This window comes from Aotus nancymaae, unplaced genomic scaffold (assembly GCF_030222135.1).
Source record: "Aotus nancymaae isolate 86718 unplaced genomic scaffold, 86718_ANA_hifiasm-v0.15.2.pri h1tg000059l, whole genome shotgun sequence".
Taxonomy (NCBI): Eukaryota; Metazoa; Chordata; class Mammalia; order Primates; family Aotidae; genus Aotus; species Aotus nancymaae.
The window spans coordinates 53484015-53502239 of record NW_026988473.1 but is presented as its reverse complement, the minus strand read 5'-3'; the positions used below and the strand labels follow the sequence as shown (position 1 = coordinate 53502239).

Below are 18225 nucleotides of genomic sequence, written 5' to 3'. Positions count from 1 at the left end.
TCTTGCAAGGTCTTCCCCTCACCTGGTCTATGTGGGCCTCGTCCATGTTGCCTTTCTTTTCCAACACCACCTCTAAGTCTGTGTCTGTTTCCTCCTTCCAAGGGTCTCCTGCTACCCCATCTCTTTCCTCTTCTTCTTTTTCTTCCTTTTCAGAGCCAGCTCCTCGATGACTGACTGCTCTACCTTCTTCTTTGAGTTCATCTTTTCCTTCATGGGGGCCTTCAGACCATCTCCTATGAAAATGTATTCTGGAGCCTCAACTTTGACTGGCTTCTTTCTACATCCTTTCCTAGGGCTGTTCTCCATGGACCAGGAAGGTTTGGAGTGGCCTGGGAGGACGTCTCCCTCCTCGTGGATTTTTTTTTCTTCTTCTTCACATTTCCACTGTGCTCCCTGGGCTCTTCTGCTTCTGTGTTTGCCCTAAGTCTACCTGTTCCTCACCCTCCTTCCCCACTGAGCAAGTGTCCACAGCATCCCGGTCCTCACAGAACTGAGGGTCCTGGACTGAGAAGGCTGTGGGGTCCTGGGCCCCCTTTTGTTCCTTCTTGTGTTTTTGAACTTCTTGCCAACTCTGGTTTCCTCCTCACCCTGTCTTGGGTCTGGGGAGGTTTTCACCCCAGAGGCATGGGACATGGCGAGAAGTGACTTCTTTATTTTCTTCTCTTTTGTGGGAGGTTTTTTATTACTGATTCAATTTCCTTACTGGTTGTAGATTTATCTAGATCTCATATTTCTTCATGGTTTCATCTTGGCAAGTTGTATGTTTCTAGGAATTCATCCATTTCTTCTAGGTTATCCAGTTGGTTAGGGTATAATTGTTCATAGTAGCCTCTTATGATTCTTTGGACCAACTCTGTTCCTCCCCAGAAGGAAGCTGGGAGTTGGAATTTTTTCAAACAACTCATTCTGTTTTTTGCCAATGGAAGGGGCTATGGTGACCACCAGCCCAAATCATTATCTTTGTTCTCCCCCAAGCAGCTAAAGATGGAGAGACAGATCCCATCATCATGACAAGACAGAAGCCAGTCCTCTGGGAATATCCCAGGAAATCTGAGGCACTAAGAACATGGTCCAATTTATTCCCCAGAGAAAAGCTTAGTACTGGGACACTTGAAATTCTGGTGAGAGGCAAGTCTTGAGTTTCCCTTCTGGGTTCAACATGTCTGGTTTTATAATCAGCCCAGGTGCAGAAGCCTCTCAGCTAGTTCGTGGATTTCTCACAAAGAGAATTTGTCCATGCAGTGTTGTTGAATTTGCCCATGCAATGTTGTTGAATTTGCATGTTCATGAGAGGAAGGAGATGCAGGGCTTCCTATTCCACCATCTTGCTGCGTATCTCAGAACAAAAATTAAAATGAAAAACAAAAAGAAGGAAAATAGCACAGAATTTTAGAGGAAGTAAGGAAAGATAGAGGGAGGCTTAGGAGAGGGAAGCACATTTTACTAGAGGAGTTTTTTATGCTGTGCAATGTAATCCTCCTCTTCCCTCTCCCCTGGAAACCTTCAGTAAATCTACATTACTCAGCAAGGATTTGGGGGTTTGGATTTGTTTGGAGAAACTAAGTCTGGCCTCAGATTGAGTATAGAGCAAAAGTAGAGGCTACCCTGAAGTGACCAGCCACACATGTATGTTATTCTTACCCTCATCCTCTTCTGAGCTGGGGTCTCCTGTAAGGCAGTGCCTTCCCTACTAACAGGTGTATCCCCAGCTTCTTGGTCGGGGCCTGACACAGAACAGTGGATGATTGCCTGACAATACATGGAGCAAGGAAATGTAGGGAGTATTTACTTAACAACAGTAACTTGTTGTTAAGTAAATACTCCCTACATTTACAGGGCCAGGTGGTTGGGGGCAGGGGTGGGGGAGCGCAGTTTTTAACATTTAACTTTTCTTTTGGCCTCTACCTCGCTGTAACCATAGATTTCCTCTCTCCTGACAATGGTCAGTGTGGATAAGGCATGGAAGGCTGGGGAGAGCTATCAGCTAGACCTCATTAAGTCAATAATAGTCAGCCGGGCATGGTGGCTTACACCTGTAATCCCAGCACTTTGGGAGGCTGAGGCGGATGGATCACCTGAGGTCAGGAGTTCAACACCAGCCTGGCCAACATGCTGGAACCCTGTCTCTACTAAAAATACAAAAATTAGCTGGGCATGGTGGCAGGTGCCTGTAATACCAGCTACTCAGGAGACTGAAGCAGGAGAATCACTTGAACCCAAGAGGCAGAGGTTGCAGTGAGCTGAGATCGTGCCATTGCACTCCAGCCTGAGCAACAGAATGTTAAGAATGATAGTCAATACAGATATAGCATCTACTATGGGTAAGGCTGTAGATACTGTATAGTTGGTGATGAAATATAAGATGCAACCTTAAAAGTTTGCATCAGATACTAAAAGTCTTCCTCTGCCCTATCTACTGCTCTAAGTACTGTCTCATTGCATCTTCACAACCTTATATTATTTATTATCTCCATGTCACACAGAAAGAAATTGAAGCTCAAAAAGTGATGTGCTTTGTCCAGGTCACACAACTAATAAGTGACAGAACAAGGATTCTAATCCAGATAGCCTGAATTTAAATTGCAGCCCTTACCACTTGGGGGTTCTACATACACTGCGTTGGAATTGCCTGTCAAGAGAAATTTTCTTCTGGACTTGGGCTCTTAAATGTATAGATTACTAGCTTTCCAGTAATCCCTAAAATTTCCACAAGAGGGAGACCTTTCCCCATCAGTGTTAGGCTGCTGTCTGGAATTTTGAATTTAATTTGCTGTTTCACAGACAGATCAAGAATTGGCTGACCACTTGTCCAGAAGGTGTACAGGTTTCCTGATACAACAAAATGTAGGTACCCTAAGCTAATGCCTGCTTGAATTACCCCAAATTAACTAGGAAGTTCTCTAACCCAACCAGGCAGCCCATTTTGTCCCTCTGCCAATCACTCTCCAAGCCAGTCACTCAATTTGCCACAGAGGCATGGGCTGTATAAGCTTTAGATCTTTAAACACCAGCGTCCCTTTCCCTTCCCCAAGTTCTAGTAATTGTCCAACAGCCTGGAAGCCTCCACAATAGGTTTCAGAAATTCCAAACCCCAGAGAAAGTCAAGAATAAGATTGTCTCACCATTCCCACTACCAGCCCTGCAGAACTTTGTTCATAATGAATTTTTCTGTCCCCTGGGCCTCAACCATCACCACTATCAAGGCTTATAGAGTGTCAGAGCAACAGGTATGGAATCCTATCATGTCATACCAGGAATCACTTTTCAGCAAAAAAGGTGTAAAGTGGGCACATGACTGTGGTATCCACTGGTCACATTACAGCAGACCACCCAGAAAATGCCAGACTAATACAGTGATAGAATCAGCTGGTAGATGCACAGCTAAAGCACAAATGTGGAAGTAATTCCTAGAGAGGAAAGGGTGCCATCTTCTAGCATGCAGTATAAACTTTATACCAACAACCTTATACAGCGTTCTGTTCCCAATAGGTAGAACATATGGGTTCAGAACCAAAGAGAGAAAGCAGGCATGGCCCTGTTTGCCATCCCTCCCAGTAATCTACTTGGGAAATGTGTGCTTTCTGCTCCTACAACTCTTGGCTCTGCTGATTTAGAGGCTCTGATTCCCAATGGGGAAACGTGTCCAGCACGGGAGTGGATTATGGTTGTTGCCTAGGAACTCTGGGCTCCTTGTGTGAAGGGGCCAGCAGGCAAGAAGAGGCATGATCCTAGTGACTGTGGAGTTGATCCTGACTGTCAGTGTTGATCCTGATAAGACAACTATTACAAAATGGAGACATGGGGAATATGCCTGGCATCCAGCTGGCCCACTTGGGTGCCTCTTGGTAGTCTCTGCCCAATTTGGATGGTAAAAAGACAAGTGCAGCAGCATGGTTTGAGCAGTACATGGATACTGGGGCTCAGACCCCTCAGGGAGAAAGTTTGCATCACACCATCAGGTAAGCCACTGAAATCAGCAGAGATGCTTTCTAAGGATGAAGGAAAGCTAAAATAGATAAAAGGGGAAAATGATGAGTATCAGTTGCTGTCCTGAGATAGGCTTCAGAGAGCTATAATTCTTTCCACTATCTTTCTTCTAATTTTCACCATGAAGAGAGAGACTCATTTGCATGCTAGAGGAGCTGCTTCCAGAACTTCTGTGAAATGAATCCAAGTGGCACAAGAGGTAGTCTGTGGTGGACACTCTGATGGGCCACCTAGACCTCCCTTCAGGAACAAAAGACTTATTCCCCCATGTAAACAAAAAGTAAACTTCTAAGCCCCCTGACTGACCAATAGACTCCCCTCTCTGCCAAACACATTCCAAACTAAACCAGAAAATCTAGTTCAGGCCATGATCGAAAGTGGGGATTGGACATGCCTCATCATACTCTCCTCTCTTCAGAATTGGGAACAAGTGACCAGCATTAACATTTAAAGAAAAGATCTTAGCCCTGGCGTGGTAGCTCACACCTGTAATCACAGCACTTTGGGAGGCCAAGGTGGGTGGATAGTCTGAGGTCAGGAGTTTGAGACCAGCCTGACCAACATGGAGAAACTCCGTCTCTACTAAAAACACAAAATTAGCTGGGCATGGTGGCATGCGCCCGTAATCCCAGCTACTCAGGAAGGCTGAGGCAGGAGAATCACTTGAACTTGGGAGGCAGTGATTGCAGTGAGCTGAGATCGCACCATTACACTCCAGCTTGGGCAACAAAAGCAAAACTCCATCTCAAAAAAAAAAAAAAAAAAGAGAAATCTTAATGGGGAAAACCTACATTCTGTAGACAACCTCTTTTTTTCTCCAGGTCTCTCCTCTGATCCAGGAGAAAATTAACTAAGAGTCTGGCACCTGTTTAGTTCTGATAGAGCTCTGATACCTGCTACATGGAGGTTTCATCTGCATGATAAAATTTTGGTCTCAGGCCAGGGTTAGGTGGCTTATGGCTATAATACCAGAACTTTGGGAAGCCAAGGCTGGTGGATCACCTAAGGTCAGGAGTTCGAGGCCATCCTGGTCAACATGGCGAAACCCTGTTTCTACTAAAAATACAAAAATTAGCAATGCTTGGTGGCAGGTACCTGTAATCCCAGCTACTCTGGAGGTTGAGGCAGGAGAATCACTTGAACCCGGGAGGCAGAGATTGCAGTGAGCTGAGATTGCGCCACTGCACTCCAGCCTGGGCGACAGAGCAAGACTCCATCTCAAAAAACAAAACCAAACAGAAACAAACAAACACACACAAATCTTGGTCTCCGCGACCACCTTGACTTAACCTAGATTTTCTTGAGATGGAGTTTCACTCTTATTGCCCAGGCTGGAGTGCAATGGCATGATCTTGGCTCACTGCAACTTCCGCCTCCCAGGTTCAAGCAATTCTCCTGCCTCAGCTTCCCAAGTAGCTTACAGGTGCCTGCCACCACACCTGGCTAAGTTTTAGTATTTTTAGTAGAGACAGGGTTTCACCATGTTGGCCAGGCCAGTCTTGAATCTTGACCTCAGGTTATTCACCAGTCTTGGCCTCTGAAAGTGCCGGGATTACAGGCTAACCCACTGCTCCTGACGAACATTCCTTTCTACTGATTCCAGCTCTTTAGATAACAACTCTTTTCAACCAATTGCCAATCAGAAAATCTTTGAATCTGCCTGTGACCTGGAGGCTCTTCTCCCTGACCCCCAGCCTCCTCTGCTTCCATTTGTCTCACCTTTCTGGACCAAACCAGTGGACATTTTACATGCATTGATTGGTGTCTTATGTCTCCCTAAAAGACATAAAACCAAGCTGTAGCCTGACCACCTTGGGCACACGCTCTGCGTGTGCTCTGAGGGTCTCCTGGGGCTGTATCACAGACCATCGGTCACTCGTCTTTGGCTCAGAATAAATCTCTTCAAATATTTTACAAAGTTTGACTTTTCATCAACACTCAGCTGTGAAACCACCTTTTCAAAAATTGTAACTGAGGAAATTATGACAGTGAAAGACATCTGACCTAACTGACTCCATCTTGCTTCTAACATCCAAGCTGTCCTTGTTCATTCTTAGGCGTAAACCGAACTAATGTTGGGAAGGAATTTAGTTTATAGCTTAATTTTTTTTTTTTTTTTTTTTTTTGAGATGGAATTTTGCCCAGGCTGGAGCACAATGGCGCAATTTGGCTCACTGCAACCTCTGCCTTCTGGGTTCAAGAGATTCTCCTGCCTGATCACCTGATTCTCCTGACCTCAGGTGATCTGCCTGCCACGGCCTCCCACAGTGCTGGGATTACAGGCTCATGGCTCACTGCAACCTCTGCCTTCTGGGTTCAAGAGATTCTCCTGCCTGATCACCTGATTCTCCTGACCTCAGGTGATCTGCCTGCCACGGCCTCCCACAGTGCTGGGATTACAGGCATGAGCCACCATGCCCAGTTTACCAGGCTCTTTCATGCCTCATACTTTGTTCATGACATCCCTCCTCCCTCCTTTTCCTACTGCCAAAATTCTAATCCTTGAAGATTATAGATCCAAGCCTACAGTTGTACAGAAGAAGTAGCTGTCAGAGAGGAAAAACCTTTTCATCTATCCTCTTAGGTTCAGTGCCTGAGGACTGTAAATTAAACTAGCAAAAGACAAATTAACAGAAGAAAAGGGTTTATTCATATGCACAGGGGAACCACAAAAGAAGTAGTTGGCTCATCAAATGGTTGAAATTAAAGGCTTACACATGTAACTTAGTAGGAGAAAGGGAAAGGGGAGAAAAGTTCTGGGGGCAGGGGAAGAGGTTCCTTTTTTTTTTTTTGACATGGAGTCTTGCTCAGTCACCCAGGCTAAAGTGCAGTGGCACGATCTTGGCTCACCATAACCTCCGCCTCCCAGGTTCAAGTGATTCCCAGCCTCTGAAGTAGCTGGGATTACAGGCATGGGCCACCATGCCCGGCTAATTTTTTGTATTTTTAGTACAGACAAGGTTTCACCCTGCTGGCCAGGCTGGTCTCGAACTCCTGACCTCAGGTGATCCACCCGCCTTGGCCTCCCAAAGTGCTAAGATTACAGGCGTGAGCCACAGCACCGGCCAGAAAAAGAGCTTTCTTAAGGAAAGACAAAACAGTTTTTAAAAGAACAAATCTGGGGCCAGAAAGTGTGTGATGCTGTGGTCTATGCCAGCATGAGTGGTCTTTCTGTCTTCAGAGCCATTAAACTCCCCCAAAAAGGCTATTTATGTTGAGTTTACTCTTGGTCTCCATCCTCTGACTGGAAGCCTCCCTGAAGAGGACATGTATGGCAGTCTTCATTTCTGATAAAAGAAAAATAGCTCAGCGCACTCTGAACTATGTAAAGCATGCAAAATTTATCAGGCCCAGAGAAAAATGAGTATGGGACTTCAGTCACACACTCCACCCCTCACCCCTACCCTTGTTCCCACAAAACCAAGAAATAGGGTGCAATTGTTTGTTCCTAGTCAGACGTGCCTCACCCTTTATCTTCACATTTATGAGATTTGTGATACAAAGAACAAGGAATAGCCAATCAGTAGCTTATGTTATTTTTATGTAAATTTTTGGTCAACAACTTGGCTTTGATGAAAAGAGTCAAACTCTGTAAAGTATTTGAAAGGATTTATTTTTAGGCAAATATGAGTGACCATGGCCTGTGACAGAGCCCTCAGGAGGTCCTGAGAACATGTGTCCAAGGTGGTCAGGGTGCAGCTTGGTTTTATACATTTTAGGGATGCATGAGACATCAATCATAAATTTGAGAAATACATTGGTTTAGTCCAGAAAGGCAAGACAATTTGAAGCGTGGGTGGGGGACTTCCAGGCTATAGGTAAATTTAAACATTTTCTGGTTGACAATTGGTTGAGTTTGTCCAAAGACCTAGGACCAACAGAAAGGAAATGTTCAGGTTAAGATAAAAGACTGTAGAGACCAAAGTTCTTTGAAGTCTCATAGTTGCTGCCTTTAGAGACAACAGATGACAAGTATTTCCTATTCAAACCTTTTGTTAGAGACAGAATGCTTGTTCCTAGGTACTGCAAGGAAAAATGAGCATTCAGAAGAAAAGTTTTCTCAACAAAGCAATTTTACTTTCTGCAGAAAGGGTGCTCCCGTTAGCCATCTTGTCATGAGAGTACAATGACCAAAGGAAAGGCTGGCATATTTATTCCTTAAGCATCGAGTCCAATCTCCGTTAGTTGGAGCCAGACCTCACTAAAACCCAACTGGCTAACAACTTAAAACTTTTCTAAACAGGTAAAGGCAGTGGGAACAAAGAAAAAGAGGAAGTCCAAATAAGGAAGGGGCATAGGCTGCAAGCTGGGGCATGCCTGTGAGCATGTCCAGCATAAATATCTTGGTTAAAGTACAAGGACATAGAATGTACTATGTGTCTGTGGGCATGTCTAACAGCTACATAGGATAGGGCTTAACAAAGAGTTATCAGTAAAAAGCAAAAAGGCTTTGAAGAAAGTTAGTCTTTAAAACAAACTTATTTCTGGGCTGGGCACGGTGGCTCACGCCTGTAATCCAAGCATTTTAGGAGGCCGAGGCAGGCCTTGGGACTCCTTGGGATCACGAGGTCAGGAGTTGGAGATCAGCCTGGCTAATAGGGTGAAAACCAGTCTCTACTAAAAATATAAAAAATTAGCTGGGTGTGGTGGCATGTGCCTGTTGTCTCAGTTACTCAGGAGGCTGAGGCAGGAGAATCCCTTGAACCTGGGAGGCAGAGGTTGCAGTGAGTGGAGATCTGCCACTGTACTCCAGCCTGGGCAACAGAGTGAGACTCTGTCTCAAAAAAAAACCAAAAAACCAAAACAAACAAACAAACAGAAAACTATTATTTCTAACATTTATTATTCTTATTCTTTAACAAGAGGGGAAACTTTGAAGAGGAACTTTTTGCTTTCTACATCTTTAAAAGGTGCTAGACTCTCAGTTAATCTTTTCAGGATTGGGAGGGCCTGGAAGAAAAAGCTCTATCTGTGTTATTAGAGATTCTTTACAGATGTAAATTTTCCCCAACAAAGGACAGCTTTGCAGGGCCATTTCAAAATATGGCAAAGTGGCTGGGCATGGTGGCTCGCTCCTATAATCCCAGCAGTTTGGGAGGCTGAGGTGGGCGGATCACCTGAGGTCAGGAAATCAAGACTAGCCTGGCCAACATGGCAAAACCCCATCTCTACTAAAAATACAAAAATTAGCCAGGCATAGTGGCAGGCACTTGTAATCCCAGCTACTCCGGAGGCTGAGGCAGGAGAATCCCTTGAACCCGGGAGGTGGAGGTTGCAGTGAGCCAAGATCACATCATTGCACTCCAGCCTGGGTGACAAAAGGGAAACTCTGTCTCCGCTCCCCCGACCAAATATGGCAAATAAACATGTTTTGGGGTAAAACATTTTTATTTTCTTCTTTGTCACGTAATGTTATGCCAGAGTCAGACTGAAAAGTAAGTCACAATATATAGGGTTAAATAAAACCCATCTGATGAGAATTTATGGTTAATAGGGCATGACTACCCAGACCTCTTTGATAGGAATTTGGGCAAGATAAAAAATCAGAGCTTACTCCTCATTAGGAACTGCCTCTTCTTATCCTTTAAGAAACCCACATGTGACTAATGCTAATTGGGAACATATACTCAGGGCAACTTGAATTTATGTTTCCAAGTGCAGTCTTCAGACGTGGCCCAAATAAACACTACTTATATTGTTTGCCTTAGATTTTTCCCTTTTGGTTGACATTTCTAAGAAGTTTTAACCAGATGAAGAAAGCTCCAAGAAGGTTTATTTCTGCATCTGTTTAATCTGAAATGTCTTCAGCTTAAAATAATCGTTATACCAACTCTTGTGTTCTGAATGGGTCCCCACACAGCAAAGAATAGAGCCAGAATGTTGCATTTGTGAAAGGAAAATAAAAATTCAGGACCACAGTTTACTATGCCAAACGGAAAAAAATTAAGCTGACAGCTGAGTCATACAAAAAGCTGTCTTTCCTTTTGTTCCTAAGCAGATAGCTACAGATAAAAGTTTAAGTCCAGATGCCGTGGCTCACACCTGTAATCCCAACACTTTGGGAAGCCAAGGTGGGCGGATCACAAGGTCAAGAGATCAAGGCCATCCTGGCCAACATGGTGAAACCCCGTCTCTACCAAAAATACAAAAAATTAGCTGGACGTGGTAATGCATCAGGTCTGTAATCTCCATTACTCAGGAGGCTGAGGCAGGAGGATCGCTTGAACCCAGGAGGCAGAGGTTGCAGTGAGCCTAGATCGCCCCACTGCACCCCAGACTGACAACAGAGCAGGACTCTGTCTAAAAAAAAAAAAAAAAAGGTTAAATATCTCCACAGGCATATTTGCTTTATCTTATGTATAGTGCCAGATGAATACAGAGCTGTCTCTTGTGACAATTGGATTACCATACCCTTCCTCTTTCCCTCCAGCTCACTTTTCCCCTTTAAATATTGAAGCCCTCAAAATCATCTTTGGAGAAGGGCACAGACCACAGACTGTTTCTGTGATTTGTGTTTATTTCTTCCAGCCATGTCCACAACCTTGGCAAAATAAACTTCTAAATAGATCGAGACCTGTCTCAGACATGTTTTTTGGTTGACACATTCAAATGCCAGTTCCAGCACTTACTAGCTAGCTATGGGATCTTGAGCCACTTACTTAATCCTACTTTCCTTCTCTGTAAAATGGTGGTAATTATAATGCCGACTTCCTAAATTTATTGTGAGGATTGAGTTAATGCAAAGTCCTCAGAAAAGTACCTATAGGGAGTTTACTCAGGCCAAGGGCCAAGGTTGAGGACTGTAACCCAGGACACACTTGCAAGTTGTCTTGGTGAGAGTGCTCTGGACAACAAGAGAGGCTCAAATTTTTAAAGAAAAAAAGATGAATTAGGAGAGGAAGTGATTACAAAAGTTGTTCATCAGGAATTCTCATTGTTTACAGAAATAACACTGGTTATACATTCTTTTTTTTTTTTTTTTTTTTTTTGAGACAGAGTCTTGCTTTGTCGCCAGGCGCCAGGCTAGAGTGCAGTGGCGCAATCTTGGCTCACTGCAACCTCCGCCTCCTGGGTTCAAGCAATTCTCCTGTCTCAGCCTCCTGAGTAGCTGGGACTACAGATGCACGCCACCACGAACAGCTAATTTTTGTATTTTTTAGTAGAGATGGGGTTTCACCATGTTGGCCAGGATAGTCTCGATCTCTTGACCTTGTGATCCACCCACCTTGGCCTCCCAAAGTGCTGGGATTACAGGCATGAGCCACTGCGCCCGGCCTGGTTATACATTCTTTAGTGCTTGGCTTTACATTGTTGAACTATAAGAGGTATGGCATTTAATGGCTACTTGGCATAGCAAGTGATTTCAAGAGATAATTACTTAGCTCAAAGAAGAGTGAGAGCGACTGTTGTTACGTTTTATTTTATTTTATATTTTATTTTTTCGAGATGGAGTTTTGCTCTTGTTGCCCAGGCTGGAGTGCAATGGCTCAATCTCGGCTCACTGCAACCTCCACCTCCCCGGTTTAAGCAATTCCCTGCCTCGGCTTCTCCAGTAGCTGGATTATAGGCACCCACCACCATGCTCAGATAATTTTTGTATTTTTAGTAGAGATGGGGTTTCACCATCTTGGCCAGGCTGGTCTTGAACTCCTGACCTCATGATCCACCTGCCTCCGCCTCCCAAAGTGCTGGGATTGCAAGCAGGAGCCACCGCGCCAGGCCTCGGTTTAGGGTTTAATTGCTGTACTGCCACTTAACTTCCTTGTGCCTCATCCTAAAAGCGGATAATAGTATTTGCGGGGACCAAGGGAAACTTCCCTTTCACCCTCTGAAATTCTGCTGGAAATCAACCCACAAAAAGCAGATTAATTGAAGAAAAGGCATACACATTTTATTAATGTGTCCACGAGGAACCACAGAGTGACTACCACTTCCCAACCGAGTTCAGAAGCTTATGTGGCATCCAGGCAAAACAGGTTATGGGAGTGAGAAGAGGAATTTTGCCGAGGGAGAGGAATGGATCAGGGAACAGATTAGTAGATTACCATGTGAAACGGTCTGTTCAGGTGTGGTTATATTCTTGTTTTTTGTTTGTTTTGTTTTGTTTTGTTTTGTTTTGTTTTGTTTTGTTTTGAGACAGAGTTTCACTCTTATTGCCCAGGCTGGAGTGCAATGGCGCGATCTCAGCTCACCGAAACCTCCGCTTCCCAGGTTCAAGCGATTCTCCCGCCTCAGCCTCCCGAGTACCTGGGACTGCAGGCATGCACCACCACGCCCGGCGAATTTTGCATTTTTAGTAGAGATGGGATTTCTCCACGTTGGTCAGACTGGTCTCCAACTCCTGACCTCAGGTGATCCTCCCGCCTCGGCCTCCCAAAGTGCTGGGATTACAGGCGTGAGCCACCGTGCCTGGCTATATTCTTGGTTTTATAGGGAAGGGAAGAAAAAAAGCAACTGTTCCTTTTGATGGGTCTGGGTGCTTGGTAGATAAAGGCTCTGGGAGAAAAAGAGCGGGCGTAGGAAAGTCAGAGAGACCTTGAGGCTTAGCTTAGTAAGTCAAACCACCATATTTTGGGTATAGATTTCTGAGCCCCAATATAATAGGTACCGCTTAGGGCTGTTGTGAGAATTGAAGATTAGTAATTGTAAAGTGCCTGGACTTGTGCTTGGCACATGGTAAACCACTCCATAAATGTTCGCTTTCAGTGTGGGGGACACACCGAGGTGGGAGACCCAGCTGGGTTCCAGCCCCTGTTATTGGCCCCCGTAGCTATTTGTCTGTACGCCTTCTTAGTCTCTTCACCATCTCTAAGGTTTAGTTTCCTCATCTGAATCAAAGGTGACTCAGTGATTCTCAGGGTGACTCAAGGGTGCTAGTGCCAGTGGCAGAGCATGGGCAATCGAGGGAAGGCGCCTTCCTGTCAGGGGCAACACACCCAGTGGGAGGATCCTGCCGGCCCTGCTCTCTCCTACCCTCCCTTCCTGAACTAAATGCCAGGGTCAGTCTGGCAGCTATTCTAGGAATCTGAACGCTGATTCGGACAAAGGAGGCGCCTTCCACTGGCCACATCACATTGAGCCCCAAAGCACGAGCGCGGCGGCTGGCGCAGCCTCCCGCGGCTGTGACCCCAAGGCGGAGCCCCTGGTGACCGTCGGGAGCGTCCCCACCCTCAAGGCCGGCGCGCTCTCGGGCAGGGCGGGGCGGGGAGAGGGGGCGGGATCAGGGCGGTCCCGGGCGCGCCTGGCCCGTTCCGCCTCCGCGGCGCTGACAGGTGCCGGCCGCCGGGGGATCAGCTGTTGCGAGTCGTAGGAAGAGGAAGGGGCGGAGCTGCTGTGCAGCCGGCCGCGGAGCAGTCAGCCGACTACAGGGAAGGGTAATCGGGTGTCCCCAGCGCCGCCCGGGGCCCTGAGGGCCAGCTAGGGCCCAGGCCGGTGGGGACTGGACAGACGAACCAGCCCCGTGTCGGAATCCCGACAATGCCCCGCTATGAAGCGTCACCCCGCCAGAACCTCCTCATGTCCGGCCGGGAGCAGGGACAAGACAGGACCTCCGGAGCCCCCGGACTCCTTGGGATGGGCCTGGTGTTGGTGCTGGCGCTCGCGCTGGCTCTGCCTGACTCTCTGGTTCTCTGGGCTCCGGCAGAGGCTCACCCTCTTCCTGCCCAAGGCCATCCTGCCAGGTTACATCGCATAGTGCCCCAACTCCGAGATGTCTTTGGGTGGGGGAACCTCACCTGCCCAGTCTGCAAAGGTCTATTCACCGTCATCAACCTTGGGCTGAAGGTGAGCACTGAAGGGGCTGCAGTGGAGGAGGCCGAAGGGAGTGCTGGGGCTGGGGGCTGGGGCTAATGCTGGCACCCTGGGGTCAGAATACATCCCTGATGGAGAGGGTGGCATCTACAATCCGTCACTGGGTTTGCTCCCCTTTGGGGACACCCATGGCTACATGCCACTACCACCCCATTGTGACCTTTGTGAAGTAAGAAAAGAATGCAGACAGAGCCTGAGAAAGTCAGCTTGTCAAGCAAAGGCCTTAAATGGACAGGCCACTGAGCTAAAGAGGAAGCAATGGCCTGGTGCTGCCTGAGTTACAGGGCAATATCTGGAAGGCAAAGGTGTGCACTGAGCTTTCTTCACCATGGTGGCACTGAGTCCTGCCCAGCCCCAGTTTGGAAATGGAGGCCTAAGGGGTGGTGGCCAGGGGTTGGCCTGGTTCCTCTGCTCTGCCTCTGATTTCTCACCATGCATTCCTCCCACCGCAGAAGGAACCCAATGTGGCTCGCGTGGGCTCCGTGGCCATCAGGCTATGCAATCTGCTGAAGATAGCGCCACCTGCTGTGTGCCAATCCATTGTCCATCTCTTTGAGGATGACATGGTGGAGGCTTGGAGACGCTCAGTGCTGAGCCCATCTGAGGCCTGTGGTCTGCTGCTGGGTTCCACCTGTGGGCACTGGGACATTTTCTCATCTTGGAACATCTCTTTGCCCACTGTGCCGAAGCCGACCCCCAAGCCCCCCAGCCCCCCAGCCCCAGGTGCCCCTGTCAGCCGTGTCCTCTTCCTCACTGACCTGCACTGGGATCATGACTACCTGGAGGGCATGGACCCTGACTGTGCTGACCCACTGTGTTGCCGCCGGGGTTCTGGACGGCCGCCTGCCTCCCGGCCAGGTGCTGGATACTGGGGTGAATACAGCAAGTGTGACCTGCCCCTGAGGACCCTGGAGAGCCTGTTGAGTGGGCTGGGCCCAGCCGGCCCTTTTCATATGGTATACTGGACAGGAGACATCCCCGCCCATGATGTCTGGCACCAGACTCGTCAGGACCAACTGCGGGCCCTAACCACCGTCACAGCCCTCGTGAGGAAGTTTCTGGGGCCTGTGCCAGTGTACCCTGCTGTGGGCAACCATGAGAGCACACCAGTCAATAGCTTCCCTCCCCCCTTCATTGAGGGCAATCACTCCTCCGGCTGGCTCTATGAAGCAATGGCCAAGGCTTGGGAGCCCTGGCTGCCTGCTGAAGCCCTGCGTACCCTCAGGTACTTACCATCCATGGAAACCCAGGAAGGGAAAAGAAAAGTGAATGAAAGCGAAGGGTGAAGGGAAACTGGGGCTTTGTCTGATTGCTCTAGCATGAGTCCTTAGTGCTCTTCACTTGGCTCCCCTAATCTGACTCCACCTTCCCTTTCTACTCTTTTGCCACATCAGGCTATTTTTTATTTTATTTTAATTTTTGTAGAGACCAGATCTTGCTATGTTGTTCAGGCTGGTCTCAAACTTCTAACCTCAAGTGATCCTCCCCACTTGACCTCCCAAAGTGCTTTCCCACCTTACCCATCCCATGTCATCTTCCCTCTGTGTGGCCCTTGCTTCCCTAGCTCACTGTTATCCCTCCCCCGTACTCCTGGAGCCCTCAGCCCTCTGAGCTTTTCTTTTATGTCACACAGACCTAATAATTAGAACTGTTGAGTCTCTGGCTTGACTGTGAGCTCCTTGTAAGTGTGGAAGATGTCATGTATGCTTTTACCCTCCACCCAAATGCCCAGCACAGGACTGAGCATGCAGGATCAGGATTGGAACAAGTGTTGACCTCTCATGTTTACTTTGTTTCAGAATCGGGGGGTTCTATGCTCTTTCCCCATACCCCGGCCTCCGCCTCATCTCTCTCAATATGAATTTTTGTTCCCGTGAGAATTTCTGGCTCTTGATCAACTCCACGGATCCCGCAGGACAGCTCCAGTGGCTGGTTGGGGAGCTTCAGGCTGCTGAGGATCGAGGAGACAAAGTGAGAGGGAGTGGTGGGAACACGGTGGTGCTGGGGGACAAGTAGGCTCCTGTTGAGCTGGAGCCCCTCTGGGCAGAGAAGTTTGATTTTCCTGACATTCCCAACAACAGTGTTCCCTGCGAGTTCAGTTCATGGTCACGGTTGAAAGCCTTCATTCAGTCCCCCTCTCTCTAGCCAGGGCTGTCTGGACCCCTGGGTACCCTGATTACCATCCTTAACTCTCCCTACTAGGTGCATATAATTGGCCACATTCCCCCAGGGCACTGTCTGAAGAGCTGGAGCTGGAATTATTACCGAATTATAGACAGGTAGGAGGCAGATGAGGGTGGGACTGGGGACAGGGTGTCTGAAGGCTGAAAATTCCCTTGGGCATCTCACTGTCTCTGCTGTCCCATGGCGTGGGGAGCCTCCTCAATTGAGCAGGTTGGAGAAAAAGGGCATCCTGTCTCCCCAGATCTCTTCCTACCCCATCCTAGAATCTTCTGAATGTAGTGTCTTCTGGCCAGGTATGAGAACACCCTGGCTGGTCAGTTCTTCGGCCACACTCATGTGGATGAATTTGAGGTCTTCTATGATGAAGAGACTCTGAGCCGGCCTCTGGCTGTAGCCTTCTTGGCACCCAGTGCGACTACCTACATCGGCCTTAATCCTGGTGAGTGAGGCAGAAGGGAGCCTCCCTTATCCTGGAGTTGGTGGGACAGAGGAAGGAGGTTGGAGCTAGAGGCTGCAAAGCATGGGCAGGATGTGTGGCCCCTTCCTGGAGTTGCCCTTGCTCCTTTCCCCTCCAGTCAAACCCGCTTCCTTGCAGGTTACCGTGTGTACCAAATAGATGGAAACTACTCCGGGAGCTCTCACGTGGTCCTGGACCATGAGACCTACATCCTCAATCTGACCCAGGCGAACGTACCAGGAGCTATGCCGCACTGGCAGCTTCTCTACAGGGCTCGAGAAACCTATGGGCTGCTCAACGCACTGCCTGAGGCCTGGCACAACCTGGTATATCGCATGCGGGGCGACATGCAACTCTTCCAGACCTTCTGGTTTCTCTACCATAAGGGCCACCCGCCCTCGGAGCCCTGTGGCACGCCCTGCCGTCTGGCTACTCTTTGTGCCCAGCTCTCTGGCCGTGCTGACAGCCCTGCTCTGTGCCGCCACCTGGTGCCAGGTGGGAGCCTCCCAGAGGCCCAGGGCCCGTGGCCAAGGCCACTGTTTTGCTAAGGCCCCAGGGCCCACAGTTGGGAAAGTCCTTGATGCAGGAAAGGATGAAAAAGCCCAATTGCTGCTGTGGTTCAACCAGGCAAGATCATCCAGTGGAAGAACCAGTCCCTGGGCCCCAAGGATGCTGGGGAAACAGGACCTTCTCCTTTCCTGGAGCTGGTTTAGCTGGATATGGGAGGGGGTTTGGCTGCCTGTGCCCAGGATCTAGACTGCCTTGAGGCTGCTGTGCTGTGGAGTAGAGGCCTAAATTGACACGGCCCTGGGCAGATAAGACAGCTGAGCTGTCGCCCCAGGAACCCTGTACTGCTGGTGTGACCTGATCCCGCCAGTCTGTTAAAATAAAGATAAAGAGTAGCTGGGTGTGGTGGTGGATGCCTGTAATCCTAGCTACTTGGGAGGCTGAGGCAGAGAGCTGCTTGAACCTGGGAGGCTGAGGTTGCAGTAAGCTGGGTGTGGTGGCGGATGCCCGTAATCCTAGCTACTTGGGAGGCTGAGGCAGAGAGCTGCTTGAACCTGGGAGGCTGAGGTTGCAGTAAGCTGGGTGTGGTGGCGGATGCCCGTAATCCTAGCTACTTGGGAGGCTGAGGCAGAGAGCTGCTTGAACCTGGGAGGCTGAGGTTGCAGTAAGCTGGGTGTGGTGGCGGATGCCCGTAATCCTAGCTACTTGGGAGGCTGAGGCAGAGAGCTGCTTGAACCTGGGAGGCTGAGGTTGCAGTAAGCTGGGATCCCACCACTGCACTCCAGCCTGGGCAACAAAGAAACTCCGTCTCAAAAAAAAAAAAGTAAATAAAATAAATAAATAAATAAAGATAAGAGACTTGGACTCCAGACCCCTGTGTGACTGTCCCAATTTCTTCTTTCCAAGCAAGCAGGGCAAGGAGACCTTTGGAGCAAGATCATAACTGAGGCACAGCCGGGCACGGTGGCTCACGCTTGTAATCCCAGCATTCTGGGAGGCCGAGGCGGGTGGATCACCTGAGGTCGGGAGTTCAAGACCAGCCTGGCCAACATGGAGAAACCCCATCTCTAGTGAAAAATACAAAATTAGCCAGGCATGGTAGCAGATGCTTGTAATCCTAGCTACTCAGGAGGCTGAGACAGGAGAATCACTTGAACCCAGGGGTGGAGGTTGTGGTGAGCTGAGATCACGCCATTGCACTCCAGCCTGGGCAACAAGAGCGAAACTCCATCTCAAAAAAATAAATCAATGGGGCACAGGGTAATGGGGTTGATGGTGTG

The 18225-nt window shown here is 48.3% G+C and overlaps 1 protein-coding gene and 1 pseudogene across 2 annotated transcripts; one reads left to right on the top strand and one right to left on the bottom strand.

Moving 5' to 3' along the window:
* Positions 1 to 111: 111 nt before the first annotated feature.
* Positions 112 to 5731, bottom strand: LOC105720017 (lysine-rich nucleolar protein 1-like; annotated as a pseudogene).
* Positions 5732 to 13311: 7580 nt separating this feature from the next.
* SMPD1 (sphingomyelin phosphodiesterase 1) lies at positions 13312 to 17816 on the top strand. Of its 2 annotated transcripts, XM_012456781.3 has the most exons (6): positions 13312 to 13770; positions 14250 to 15022; positions 15597 to 15768; positions 16000 to 16076; positions 16275 to 16420; positions 16577 to 17816. In XM_012456781.3, exons 1-6 carry the CDS (start codon positions 13465 to 13467, stop codon positions 16984 to 16986), a joined length of 1884 nt encoding a protein of 627 aa, XP_012312204.1. In that variant the 5' UTR covers positions 13312 to 13464; the 3' UTR covers positions 16987 to 17816. The 2 variants fall into 2 exon arrangements, with proteins under 2 accessions (XP_012312204.1, XP_064221301.1); XM_064365231.1 differs by lacking the exon at positions 13312 to 13770 and having other exon boundaries at positions 14799 to 15062.
* The last annotated feature ends 409 nt before the right edge of the window (positions 17817 to 18225 follow it).

Coding starts and splice junctions, on each gene's coding strand:
- SMPD1 (XM_012456781.3), top strand. CDS start 13,465: ATGCCCCGCTATGAAGCGTCACCCCGCCAGAACCTCCTCATGTCCGGC. Junction 15,023..15,596: donor GAAGCCCTGCGTACCCTCAG/GTACTTACCATC, acceptor ACTTTGTTTCAG/AATCGGGGGGTTCTATGCTC. Junction 16,077..16,274: donor TATTACCGAATTATAGACAG/GTAGGAGGCAGA, acceptor TCTTCTGGCCAG/GTATGAGAACACCCTGGCTG.